We start from the raw sequence: 13,569 nt of genomic DNA on the forward strand, positions 1-13,569 counted from the left end.
TCTAAGTTTGTATTTTTCTTTTTTTTGTTCGTTTTTGATCAATAGTGGAGAGCCTGATTGAGGTCTTTTATTAGTCTGGTTTGCCATTACATTGTGTTATCACTTTCGTTTCTCAGTTCATTAGCAGAACTGACATTTTGCATGCTCAAAGTTGTCATATTTGTTGAATTTAATAACTCAGGATTTAGGTTTGTTGTTTGTGTTAAAAGAGCTCTTGACTCATTATTAATTAATGTTGTTCTCTTCATGGAGTGACCTTGCTCGAAAGGTGAGCACTGGTCACTCATTTATGTATTCACGTGGTCGATTTAATTGATAAAGTTTTATGAATAGAGATTTACTTTGAAATAAAGAGTTATCATTGAAGTAAAAAATACAGAGAAATTGAAAACAGTTTTCTTTGCAAATTTTATTGTTTTATTGTAAATTTTTGTTTTGTTTTTTAGGAATTACTTTTATTTATTCTCAAAAAATATAAGAAGTCTATTTAGCTTTTTCTTATCCACATGTGCTCACTCTCTTCACAAGACTCCAACACAATTTTTTTGCAATAATATATTTTAAGAAATTATAAAATTTTTGTAGAATTTTTGTAATTTTTATATGAGCTTGAGAAAATTTATTTGCTTTCGTTTCAACCATATTGTGACAAGGAAATCATTTAATATCATGCATAAGATCGAAACTTTCGGTAGAAAATCAACTCGATGGGTATGGATATATTTCGAACGTTTTCTGACGAGAGTTGTCAAATATATAGTAATTTCAGCATAGTTAACTTCGATGATTCTTTTTGCATTACGTATGGTATTATAAAACCAAAAATCAATATTGCGTTCTATCAGCAACAAACGTGGTTGTTTTCCGAGTGCGACTTTGTTAAACTGTAGCTAAGTATGTATGTTTAGGGCCGAGCTTTGTTCACATCACTTAAATAGATGCTAATTTAACTAAAAGTTTGCTGAGCTATTTTTATTCCCCTATGCTTCAACTGTTACAATGATGCTAATTAGGTTTTAAAACCTTATATTTTTCAAGATCGTCATTTTGTAAGACCGGATGTTTGAAAAAGTCGGAAATCCGGAAATTGACTATCTTCATTATTTATAGACTTTACAAATAATCGAAAAGTATGTAGGTAAAAATTTAAAAAATTTTATCTCTCAACCAATTTTTCAAATTTCTGTATAATCTTTCTTAACTTTACATGCTCTTATATGCGCACACGATTACATTACAGATAACAGCTGCAATAGTTAATCTCTATTCTTCTGTGCCACCAGCACTAAGTCCTACGTTGTTCCTACTGCAGCTGCAGAATCAGATTGTTGCTTTTGTGCTGCTTTTAAAGAGGACGAAAGGATAAACTTTCAAGCGCACGCTAATGCACGCAAATGACACATCGGCTGTCACATAACTTACACTGCTTGTAAAGTTCAAATAAACAACGTGTCTTAGATGTGCACTACACACTCGCATATGATTGTACGTCGCACTGTCTTCTGCTGAAATATGCCACACTGGCGGGCATAATTTGTTTTGCCAGCGAAAGGTGCGCACCGGCATAAGTTTATCTTTTGATGTCATACGTTCGCACACGGATGCAGCAACAACAACAACTCACACAATTACGAAGTTGACGCAGTACATGCAAACACTTATTTGCATTCAAGTTCATGCGTGTGTGTGTGTGGGTTTATCCCTACGACATGTGCACTGAATTCACCTTCTATCGCGGTACTCTTCCATGTAATTTCGCCTTGCTGAGCAAACGCTTTGCTATTCTACACTTTTATTTTTGTGCTGTAGTGACTGCTGCCATGTAAGCTTCGGCGGCGTTGATAGAGTTGTAGGCATACTTCATTCATCTCAGCTTGGCTGTGGCACAATGGCAAGGCTCTGCTAGAGTTAATGATATTTCATCCGGGCTTAAATGTCCATTGTTTGTGCAGCCGCCCCGTTTACCACCACTACTACTAATGACCTTTTGTTATTGCACTCTGGCTGACAGTCAATACAGCATTAAAGATGTTTGTGCACATGGGTATGTATCTCAACAAGCGCGTTTGCATGTGTGCGTTTGCGACGGATGTGCGCTTAGACTTCGTCGCAGTTTGGTAGTTTCTGCAACCTTTCCATTTGGCCTTCTTTTTTTGAAACTTGCAAGTCCGGCGCTCGTGTCTAGAGGTGTGACGCCTTATTTGCTTTGTCTAAGCATTGTCGCAATCTTGCTGAATTATGCATCTGGGTGCCTACTTTGTAGCTGCGTCGTCGCTTATAGTGTGTTGGTGTAAATAAAAGCCGACACCCCTGGTTTCTTTACTCTGGTTTGCTGAAATATACGCTAAGCTTGAAAGCTTGAAAATATGGCAAACTGCAGTCATGAATATGCAACTCTGCTTAGCTTGAAAGCTTTGTTTATGACAACAAATACCATATAATTTTTGTAAATGAGTAAAGGTGCCATAAAATTTCTGGTGTTTCTAGTGAAGGTAAGATTACCTGGTGTCTTCTAGGTGTCAATGTCTAATTATACAGAGCGTTCATCGCATCGTTTAGGTCTCAAGTATAAAATGATCTAATTGTGGAAAATATGTGAATCTAACATTTGTTTGTCGGCGCTCATTAAAGAGATCTCCTAAGATTTTGAGCAAACCAAATTCTCAAATTACGATTTTGAATTTTATCGAAAGACAAAATGCTTATAGACCCACCATAAACTGGAGCACCAGTTCGTAGCCTATTTCGTTATAAATGAAGTAGTTTCGGCTTAATAATTCGATGAAGTCTCCTGGGTATCTGGCGCCTAATGTTTCTTCTATCAGCTGTCTATCAATATGAGAGCGTGTATTTTTGTAACATTGTTTTCGGTGGTAGCCGCTTTTGAAGCATTTGGATGCAGCTCATCAAAAACGCTAGCGAGAAAACAGATACATATTTTTTCTTTGTAATTTGTCATCCTTTTAACGCTTTTATTTTCTACATAAAATATATATTTACTTACACTTTCCTATTTAATTACAGAATTAATGTAAGGAATGAAATCTTCTTAAAAATATCTTGGATACAATTAATATTTTATTATTTTTCTTTCTTCCAGACATATCCAACTCGCTCACAATGACGGAAGTGAAAATACCCAATCATATAATGCGTTTCAAAAGCGCGGTACTCGGCTGCCGCTACAATTTGGACGGCGAGTCATTGTACTCGGTGAAGTGGTACAAGGATGGGCATGAGTTTTACCGTTATGTGCCGCGCGATAAACCGCCAGGACAAGCATTTCCATTGCCCGGTGTCAATGTGGATGTAAGTACTCACTCACTTGAAGGGTATTGATACTGAAAAACTGAAGAAAAGGGAATATGAATATTTAAAGAAGTTGTATACACTTGTAAAATACATGTAGTATATGTATGTACATACATATATGAATAAGTGTATGTATGCATGAAAGCGCGCTTATTTATTGTAAGAGCAAAATTAAGTAAAGCAAGCTTTTGAAGATTGGTAAATACTACTGTTTTAAAATACATTCAACAGAAATTTCCTTTCAAAATTATTAGCTTAGGACCAAACTAATTAAAATTCAAAATTGATTTGAATGGTTTCTTATAATAACACATTTTCTTTATTATTCTAAGGCTACTCTTCAAGTACATAAGTCAAAATTATATTATCTGTCACATGAAAGCTCCAAGATATTTATAACCACTTTCGCGAGTTACTAGCTAACTTTCGTAGCAGCGTCATTTGAATCTTCTCAATTTCATTTTCTTATATGTATACTTATTTAAGGCACCAACCCTGTCTATGTCATTTGTATTCGTTTAATATTGCAGCAGAAAAATTTTCTCACATTGCGCTTTGGCAATTTAAATCGATGGCAGTAAGGAACGTGCCTGTTGTGCTTTCGGTCACCGGTGTCCTTAGCGATTGCCTTTAGCTAGCTGAATAAAGCATGAATGGAACATGCACCACACGGAGAATCAAATAATCGAACACTCAGCCGCATTCCATATTCCACATACTGCAAATAGTAGGTTAATAAAAAATTTAATTTCAGTTTTATTGCAATTTATTGCAATGGTTTTACACACCGCTATAATAATGACCAATAAGAAACATGACTTTTGCGCCACCACGAGCGGCCGACAGCCGTGCAGGCAGTCAGCTCATAAACTCTAGGGGGAGAATATTGCGGTACCTTTTTGCTTTTTGCGGTCTGCTGAAAGTGTACGTGCCACTCGAAAGGCGAAACACACATTTTCACATATAATATATGTGCATACCAAAGTGGGTTCCAGGCACTTACATAAACAAGTTCTTTGGTATTTTTTCTGCTGCCATTTTTTCGCACCGTCCGTCCGACAATGATTAATGTTGCCACACAATAATGATTATGTTAATGATGATTTCTTAAAAAAGTGCAACAGTTCGTGGCAGTAAAAGCGAAAAGTTTCCTCAATATATTTTAGTGCAGTGAACAAGAAAAATCGTCGCTTCAGTAATACATGTAGATAAAGATGAAATAAACTAATATACTTATGTGTACAATTGTATTTTTTCCTAAAAAATAAAGGAGTTCGGTTTACTTAGAATGGCTTAGTTAATAGGTTTTTCTGTTCTCGTTCCATTTAACGTAGAATTTTACTGTACAAATACTTCTTTACTATGAGTTTTATGAGTTTAATATAAACATTTTTCACAAGTAGTAATACGCTGATAATGAGGGCTAAAATCGGTTGCAACCGAACATTCCATGGTCTTTCAACCTGCCAGGCGCAAAGCCACGGAAATACCTCTAGGTGCATAGAGTTTGTAAGTTATACGAGGTCAAGGGCAAATTTTCACCCGATTTTATGCATTTTAGCCACAAAGATAAATCGTTTTTAGAACAAGTAAGAAACGGATAAGTTCGGGTAAACAGAATATTTAATACTCTTGCAACTTGCAAGAATCAAAGTGTGAGCAATGCCTTTACAAAAATATGGAAGTTGAGGGAATATTGACCCGTTTTATCTATTGTTGCCAGTCATACGAGTACATTCAATTAACATGCCAAATACTAAAAAAAATGTCCATGGGTTCATAAAGTACCTCACATACAAGTTTTCACCCAATTGTATTCATGTTAGGCAGAAAGTTACATTTTTATGAGTAATATACGGAATTTCAAAAAATCTTTATATTAGGTATATTGGGGGTAAATCCCCATTTTTTGCGTACAGAGATGCAGAATTTTCTCTGAAGTTTAATTGTGAATCCCATACAACTACAACTTGTCAACTACAGATACTGAAATACACGTACAAGATGACATTCTTAAAAGCATTATTCGTACAAAGTTTCATTCCGTTATAATATTTGCTTCATGATTTGTACACAGGAAAGTGAAAGAATCAAAGTGAAAGAATCAAAAGTATTTTAAAATTGTATTATATGGGAAGTAAGCGTGGTTGTAGTGCGAATGCGCCCATTTTGTCACTGTTTGGAATCTGAGAGCAATGTCACGTATTGGTCTATGGCTCTTTCCTCTCATACTAACTCATTAGTAATATTTAATTTATCTGATTTAAAGCGCTTTTAGTAGTTTTTAACAGTGCCGTTATTTAGAGAGTGGGCGGGGACGAACAGATTTGAACTCGTCTATACTATATTATATACACATACATATACATATATAGATTAACTCATCACGGCAAATTATTTCAAGAGTATGAAAATATATACTTGGCACTAAATTTTGAAGACATCTTCAAGATTGGAAATTGGAAAGTTGTTGCGAATTCAAGGACGGATGAGCGCCTAGCATTACAATATTATTTGCCAGCTTGGATACCAAGATAGCTGAAGAATTAAAAGAAAGAAATTACAGGAAATCATTCTTCAACAACAGCAGGCATACCACGAACACCTCTAAAAAGGAAAATAGAAACCCGCGAGTTCAGGTGACAAAACGTATGAGAAACAAGAAAAAACGTTAATTTCGGCTGCACCGAAGCTAATATAGCCTTCACAGGTGCATTTCTTTCAGAATTATGTGCTGAGTTTGTATGGAAGCTACATGTTTTAGTAATTAATTCTGAACAATTTTTCGGAGATTATATTATTGCCTTAAGAAGTAATCCATGTAATATTGTAATCAGTTTGTTTGGCAGCTATATGCTATAGTTAACCGATCTGAACAATTTCGTCGGATATTACATTGTTGCCTTAGGAAATAATCTATACCAAATTTCGTGAATATATCTTGTCAAATGCAAAAGTTTACCATGAAAGCATTTGATTCCTATCATTCAGTTTGTTTGGCAGCTATATGTTATAGTGATCCGATATCGGCAGTTCCGACAAATGATCAATTTCTTGAAGAGAAATTGACGTTTGCAAAATTTCAAAACGATGTCTTAAAAACTGAGGGACTAGTACGTATATACTTGTATACAAACATACGGACAGACAGACAGACGGGCATTGCTAAATCGACTCAGCTCAACATACTGATCATTTATATATATACTTTATAGGATCTCCGACGCTTCCTTCTAGGTGTTACAAACTTCGTGGCAAACTTAATATACCCTGTTCTGGGTATAATAATATATTTATATGACAGCTCATAGATAGAGTAATTGCGGGATGTGATGGTAATATAATATGCCCGAACGCATAGACACAGCGCTCAGTTAAAAGTATGGAATCACAAATTAGCAAGCATCTGAAAATAGACTAACTCATTACGGCAATTTATTTAGTTTTAATTTCCTTCCACTATGCCTGATTTTGATATATGCTGTATAAAGACAACCGGATATACCGGATATTTGAAATTGTTATATCAGATATGTACAAGTATATGGGCAGGCATAGAGATGGTTCAGATATCTCATAGATTTACAGATGTAACTATATTTATATACATGGAAGCTAGGATATGTATTCACCCGATTCTAATCAAATTATTATTTTGATATAACAAAAAAAGTTCAGTTCAAATTTTTTTATTTATGAGAAGTAGGCGTGGATGCGTCCAAATTCACCCGCTTTCGATATTTAACGTTGGTATTTTAGGATAATTTCCCTACAAGGGTTGTGCGCTGGGTTTGGGAGCCGCCACGTAAAAACACACCCCCAGTGAAGAGCTATAACCAGCCTCGGATGAGAGACCCCCCTTTTGATGACGACCATGGCAAACGAAATAAGGACTACGAATTGAGGGCATGCACCTGGAATGTCCGGTCCCTTAATTGGGAAGGTGCCGCTGCCCAGCTGGTTGATGTCCTCGTAAAAACAAAGGCTGACATCACCGCCGTCCAAGAAATGCGATGGACGGGACAAGGACAGAGACGAGTAGGTCCTTGTGACATTTACTACAGTGGCCATATAAAGGAGCGCCAGTTTGGTGTTGGATTCGTGGTGGGAGAGAGACTCCGTCGCCTAGTACTATCATTCACTGCGGTGAATGAACGTCTAGCCACAATCCGCATCAAAGCGAGGTTCTTCAACATATCGCTGATTTGCGCCCACGCCCCGACGGAAGAGAAGGACGATGTGACCAAAGATGCCTTTTATGAGTGCTTGGAGCGCACTTATGAAGGCTGCCCCCGCCACGATGTCAAAATCGTGCTTGGCGAATTTAACGCCAGGGTGGGCAAAGAAGGTGTCTTTGGCACTACGGTCGGTAAATTCGGCCTCCACGACGAAACATCCCCTAATGGGTTGAGGCTGATTGACTTCGCCTGGGCCCGAAATATGGTTATCTGTAGCACTAGATTCCAGCATAAGAAGATTCATCAAGCTACCTGGCTGTCTCCGGTTCGAAAAACTACCAACCAGATCGATCATGTTGTGATAGACGGAAGACACGTCTCCAGTGTTTTAGATGTGCGTGCGCTCCGAGGTCCTAACATCGACTCGGACCACTATCTTGTTGCAGCCAAGATTCGCACCCGCCTCTGTGCAGCAAAAAAGGCGCGCCACCAAACACAAGGAAGGTTCGACGTCGAGAAGCTGCAATCACAACAGACCGCCGAACGATTTTCTACTCGGCTTGCACTCCTGCTCTCTGAGAGCACTCGTCAACAACTCGGTATAAGGGAACTCTAGGGCGGCATTTCAAACTCCTTACGTACAGCTGCAACCGAAACCATTGGTTTTCGGAAAGTGCAAAAGAACAGGTGGTACGACGAGGAGTGCCCTGTCGCAGCGGAGAGAAAACAGGCTGCCTACCTCGCAACGTTACGATCGACCACTACAAGTGTGGGATGGGATAGATACCGAGAGTTGAAGAGGGAAGCGAGACGCATTTGTAGACAGAAGAAGAAAGAGGCTGAAATGCGTGAGTACGAAGAGCTTGATAAGCTGGCCGACAGGGGTAATGCTCGAAAATTCAACGAAAAAATGCGGCGGCTTACGGAAGGTTTCAAGACCGGAGCGTATTCCTGTAGAACCCCCAAAGGTGATCTAGTCACTGATGCCCAGAGCATACTTAAATTATGGAGGGAACACTTCTCCAGCCTGCTGAATGGCAGTGAACGCACAACACCAGGAGAAGGAGAACCCGATTCCCCAATCGATGACGATGGAGCAGACGTTCCATTACCCGACCATGAAGAAGTTCGAATAGCAATTGCCCGCCTGAAGAACAACAAAGCGGCAGGGGCCGACGGATTGCCGGCCGAGCTATTCAAACACGGCGGCGAAGAACTGATAAGGTGCATGCATCAGTTTCTTTGTTAAATATGGTCGGACGAAAGCATGCCCAACGGTTGGAATTTAAGTGTGCTATGCCCAATCCATAAAAAAGGAGACCCCACAATCTGCGCCAACTACCGTGGGATTAGCCTCCTCTACATCGCATATAAGGTACTATCGAGCGTATTGTGTGAAAGATTAAAACCCACCGTCAACAAACTGATTGGACCTTATGAGTGTGGCTTTAGACCTGGCAAAGCAACAACCGACCAGATATTCATCATGCGCCAAATCTTGGAAAAGACCCGTGAAAGGAGAATCGACAAACACCACCTCTTCGTCGATTTCAAAGCTGCTTTCGACAGCACGAAAAGGAGCTGCCTTTATGCCGCGATGTTTGAATTTGGTATCCCCGCAAAACTAATACGGCTGTGTAAACTGAAGTTGAGTAACACCAAAAGCTCCGTCAGGATCGGGAAGGACCTCTCCGAGCCGTTCGATACCAAACGAGGTTTCAGACAAGGCGATTCCCTATCGTGCGACTTTTTCAACCTAATTTTGGAGAAAATAGTTCGAGCCACAGAACTAAATAGAGAAGGTACCTTCTTCTATAAGAGTGTACAGCTGTTGGCGTATGCCGATGATATTGATATCATCGGCCTCAACACCCGCGCCGTTAGTTCTGCTTTCTCCAGGCTGGACAAGGTCTGGGTGAACGCGGGTCTGGCAGTGAACGAGGGCAAGACGAAATATCTCCTGTCATCAAACAAACAGTCGTCGCACTCGCGACTTGGCTCTCACGTCACTGTTGACAGTCATAACTTTGAAGTCGTAGATAATTTCGTCTATAATATCTTGGAACCAGCGTAAACACCACCAACAATGTCAGCCTAGAAATCCAACGCAGGATAACTCTTGCCAACAGGTGCTACTTCGGACTGAGTAGGCAATTGAGAAGCAAAGTCCTCTCTCGACAAACAAAAACCAAACTCTATAAGTCACTCATAATTCCCGTCCTGCTGTATGGTGCAGAGTCTTGGACGATGTCAACAACGGATGAGTCGACGTTACGAGTTTTCGAGAGAAAAGTTCTGCGAAAGATTTATGGTTCTTTGCGCGTTAGCCACGGCGAATACCGCATTCGATGGAACGATGAGCTCTACGAGATATGCGACGACATCGACATAGTTCAGCTAATTAAAAGACAGCAGCTACGCTGGCTAGGTCATGTTGTCCGGATGGACGAAAACACTCCAGCTCTGAAAATATTCGACGCAGTACCCGCCGGGGGAAGCAGAGGAAGAGGAAGACCTCCACTCCGTTGGAAGGACCAAGTGGAGAAGGACCTGGCTTCGCTTGGAATACCCAATTGGCGCCACGTAGCGAAAAGAAGAAACGACTGGCGCGCTGTTGTTAACTCGGCTATAATCGCTTAAGCGGTTTCTACGCCAATTAAGAAGAAGAAGAAGATTTTAGGATAATGTTACGCTCTAAATTTAAAAGAAATTGCTTGGGTACAGTACATGATTATATACATGATAGAATACATACATATATAATTTCACTCAAACGTGGTCGGTACCTAACCAATTGTCTTATAAAGGCCTTTTGCTCCGCCTACTGTCTCATTATTTATGATTATTTAATCATGTATGTAGGTAGTATATTAGAGTTGGGATAATTAATGGATATATTCATACATTTTCGGCAATATACTATAGTCTCCAGTGCTACACGTTAATTTATTTCGCAAGGTATCTCAGATATTGTCCGATATATTCACCAAAAGGGCTACCGGAGGTTTGAAATTTTTATATTAGATATATGCGGTCTACCGGTATGAATACGAGGATTGTATACAGCATTTGGGTCCACATGTTTCGTATTGTTATGGCCCGATTTTAACAATATGAAAGATACTACTCGAAAAATCACGATTTTTTTCAATCACCGCAATTTTTAATTAGGTTCATTTGTTACCATCAAAAATATCTCAAAAGAACAATAGGACCTCATTCACGAATTTTTAACAGCAAAAGGTTTGGCAGGCGACGCATATCAAACTTTCAGTAAGCATTCTGGTACTAATCATTTTCTGCGCCGAGTAGTAGAAATCCCTCCTGAGTGGAATCGGTGGCTTACTTAATGGTTGTTGTCCACTAAAAGTGATTCAAAGCCAAACAGCAAAATTTTAGTCAGTATTTTTGGGGTTCAAGTGGAATTAAGCTCATCGATTATCAAGGATATACCGAAACAATAAATAAACAAAAGAGGTATTAGATCTTGGATATGCAAATTAGGTACAATTGTAGGCTATAATCATTACAAATCGAGTAGTATAACTTGAATAGTACAATTACGGCATTTTTCGGTAATTTATAATCCTGAGGACAAGTAAACTGATGGCTTTAGTCATTAAACCGTTCGTTTTTAAATTGAAAAGAAAATCGTTTCTGGCATTTTAAAAATTTGAAATAATTTTAACAATAACTAAAATGAAATAGGTTTGTTTTGCCAGCGATTACAGCTATTATAGTCAAAATGAGCCCTGCCGAGCAAATATATATTATGTAATAAAAAAAGTATGTAGGTATACACTTCGCCGAAAATGTAAAGTGCGATTTGATGTTATCTAACAAATGAAGCTTCCTACAAATATTAGAAGGCATTCGACCGCGTGATGGCAATCATAAGAAGCCTTTTCATGTCTGAAATGTTCTTTAAAAGCTAATGTTAAAGAGAGTAGAGGAAATGCATCATTTAGTAATACTTATTATTTCTAAATGTTTCTTTGCAAAAAGTTGCACGAAAATGGAGCAAACATACACTAGTAAATGTGAAGGCATCTGGTTTAAAGAAGCAAGAAATGAGAAGTTGACTAACAGCTTTGGAAAGGCGATCACCAATGCCACAAACAGACATTACGTACACTAAATGCCCACAGTCACAAACTTTTGCAATTACAATAATTTCTAAGCGAAGAAATCTGATCACATACATATGTATGTATATGCATGAATGCATCTCTAAGTCTGTAAGTGCAGTTCGCGATGCAGAATGGCAAAAAATATGGAGGAGGCAACGCATACAAACGACAACTCCTTGCCTTTGCATAATTTCGCACTCACATGCTTGTATGCTTCTTAAGAAATAGGTACAGTTAAGTAGTCATGTTAGAGGTTTTACGAACAAAAACAAAACAAAATAGATGTTTCGGCGATTATCCTGAACGGCGTCAAGAATAGTTTATCGAATTTTGTTTATTTTTCGATAAGCTTTCTATCTAAAATATATAGAACTTTTTTTTGAAATGACAAACCATCAATAACTTAATTCTTATGAAAAACTTCTTTATTCAATAACGCTACTTAAAAGTACGCACCGATAATTCTTTGAAAGTAAACTTTTTCTCACTCCCATTGCTACTCCCACCTATTTCAATGCCACAACAGTTGGTTGAGTTCTTTCACCATCGCTAGTATTTTTTGGTGGCAACGCGTTTTTCCACATCCGATTGAATAATGAAATTTTAGTGGAAAATTCAAAATACATTAATCTTTATTTCACTAACGCAAATTTAATTGCATGACTGACTCGCTTTCTTTTTGCAAACATTCACTTTGCTGCTCTGCCACTTCAAACTTTTTCTTAGCATGACCAACTTTTTCCTCCACCGTTTTCAACCAAAGTTTGTGCACAACGAAGTAAACAAATTATTTCGATGCCAAGTCATGCTGCGTCAGCATTCTCCAGGTTTGAAATTACTCCAAGAGCGCGAAAATAGTCGATGAAATAAAAAAGTTCAACCGTTTTTATCTCATTAGCTCTTGTTTGTATAAGTTGTTGTGTTAGTCTCTTTAACTGTAGTTTAGCCACTTGTAGTGTGGGTGAAAATCCAAGCTAAGTCAAATATAGAGGAAAACATAATTTTTCCAAAATAAAAACCAATTATATGTTAGATGTTTGGCCCATCCTCATTTTGGCTCCTGCCTTCGAGGAGCGTTCTTAGAGGAACTTGAAAACTGTAAGCCTATTGTTTACCGCAACCAAAAAATTTAATTTTTTTTGCTGTAAAAATAGTACTTAAATCTAATCAATTATTTTTTAATAAAATTCTTAGCTAAATCTTCTCGATTTGTTTGACCATTATTCTCGTTTATGTCTAATCAGTTGGTACTATAAATTGCGAACGCTATTTATAATTTTAATTTAGATAATCCCAATGCGATTTCTGCCCTCTTTTAATCCGGCCGTAAGCAATCCTCGGCAATAAATTTAAAGGTAAAGACCACTGGATGATTAATGTGGATTAATGAATAATAACGACATGGTAAGATGCTTGTTCAAATTTGCGGACACTAGTTTCTATATGCTCATCCTTCATCTTATGAAACATAAAGTATGTATGCCTGATACCAGTCATCTCTTAAAAGAACGCCCTGAATATTGCAAAGATAAATCTCCCATTTCTGAAAGTAATCAGAGTTAAGAAGATAATTCTAAACATATTTCTACAGTGACTCCCTCATTATGCGCTGTTTCATTTAATCTGAAAGTATTTTATGTAGAAGACACGGAAACATAATAGGCATTCTCTACCTTTCCGATAGCACTGACAACGAAAATGTATTCACGGGCAATGCCGTTTAGAAAACTGGCTAAATCTTTGTTCTTTAAAAAGTACACTAACAACATTGTTTTAACATTGTCTGCTTTGATTTGGTTCTTTTAAGGTTCGCAATTCAACAGATACAAAAGTGACACTGCGGCGCGTCACACTGATGTCGACAGGAGTCTACAAATGCGAAGTTTCCGGTGAAGCACCAGCATTCAACACTGTTTCCGAATCCGAGACGATGACCGTTGTCAGTAAGT

The 13,569-nt window shown here is 38.2% G+C and overlaps 1 protein-coding gene across 4 annotated transcripts in view; it reads left to right on the plus strand.

The window, feature by feature from the left end:
* Positions 1 to 13,569, plus strand: part of LOC126753252 (uncharacterized) — a 479,664-nt gene that overhangs the window by 441,000 nt on the left and 25,095 nt on the right. For 2 of the 4 annotated variants that reach the window (XM_050464522.1, XM_050464520.1), the window contains exons 3-4: positions 3,101 to 3,309; positions 13,428 to 13,563. In XM_050464522.1, the coding sequence (XP_050320479.1) occupies positions 3,101 to 3,309; positions 13,428 to 13,563 (345 nt within the window). The remainder of the gene's footprint in view (positions 1 to 3,100; positions 3,310 to 13,427; positions 13,564 to 13,569) is intronic. The other 2 variants (XM_050464521.1, XM_050464523.1) reach the window with 1 other exon arrangement.

The sequence above is a fragment of the Bactrocera neohumeralis genome, chromosome 3, assembly GCF_024586455.1.
Source record: "Bactrocera neohumeralis isolate Rockhampton chromosome 3, APGP_CSIRO_Bneo_wtdbg2-racon-allhic-juicebox.fasta_v2, whole genome shotgun sequence".
Lineage (NCBI taxonomy): Eukaryota > Metazoa > Arthropoda > Insecta > Diptera > Tephritidae > Bactrocera > Bactrocera neohumeralis.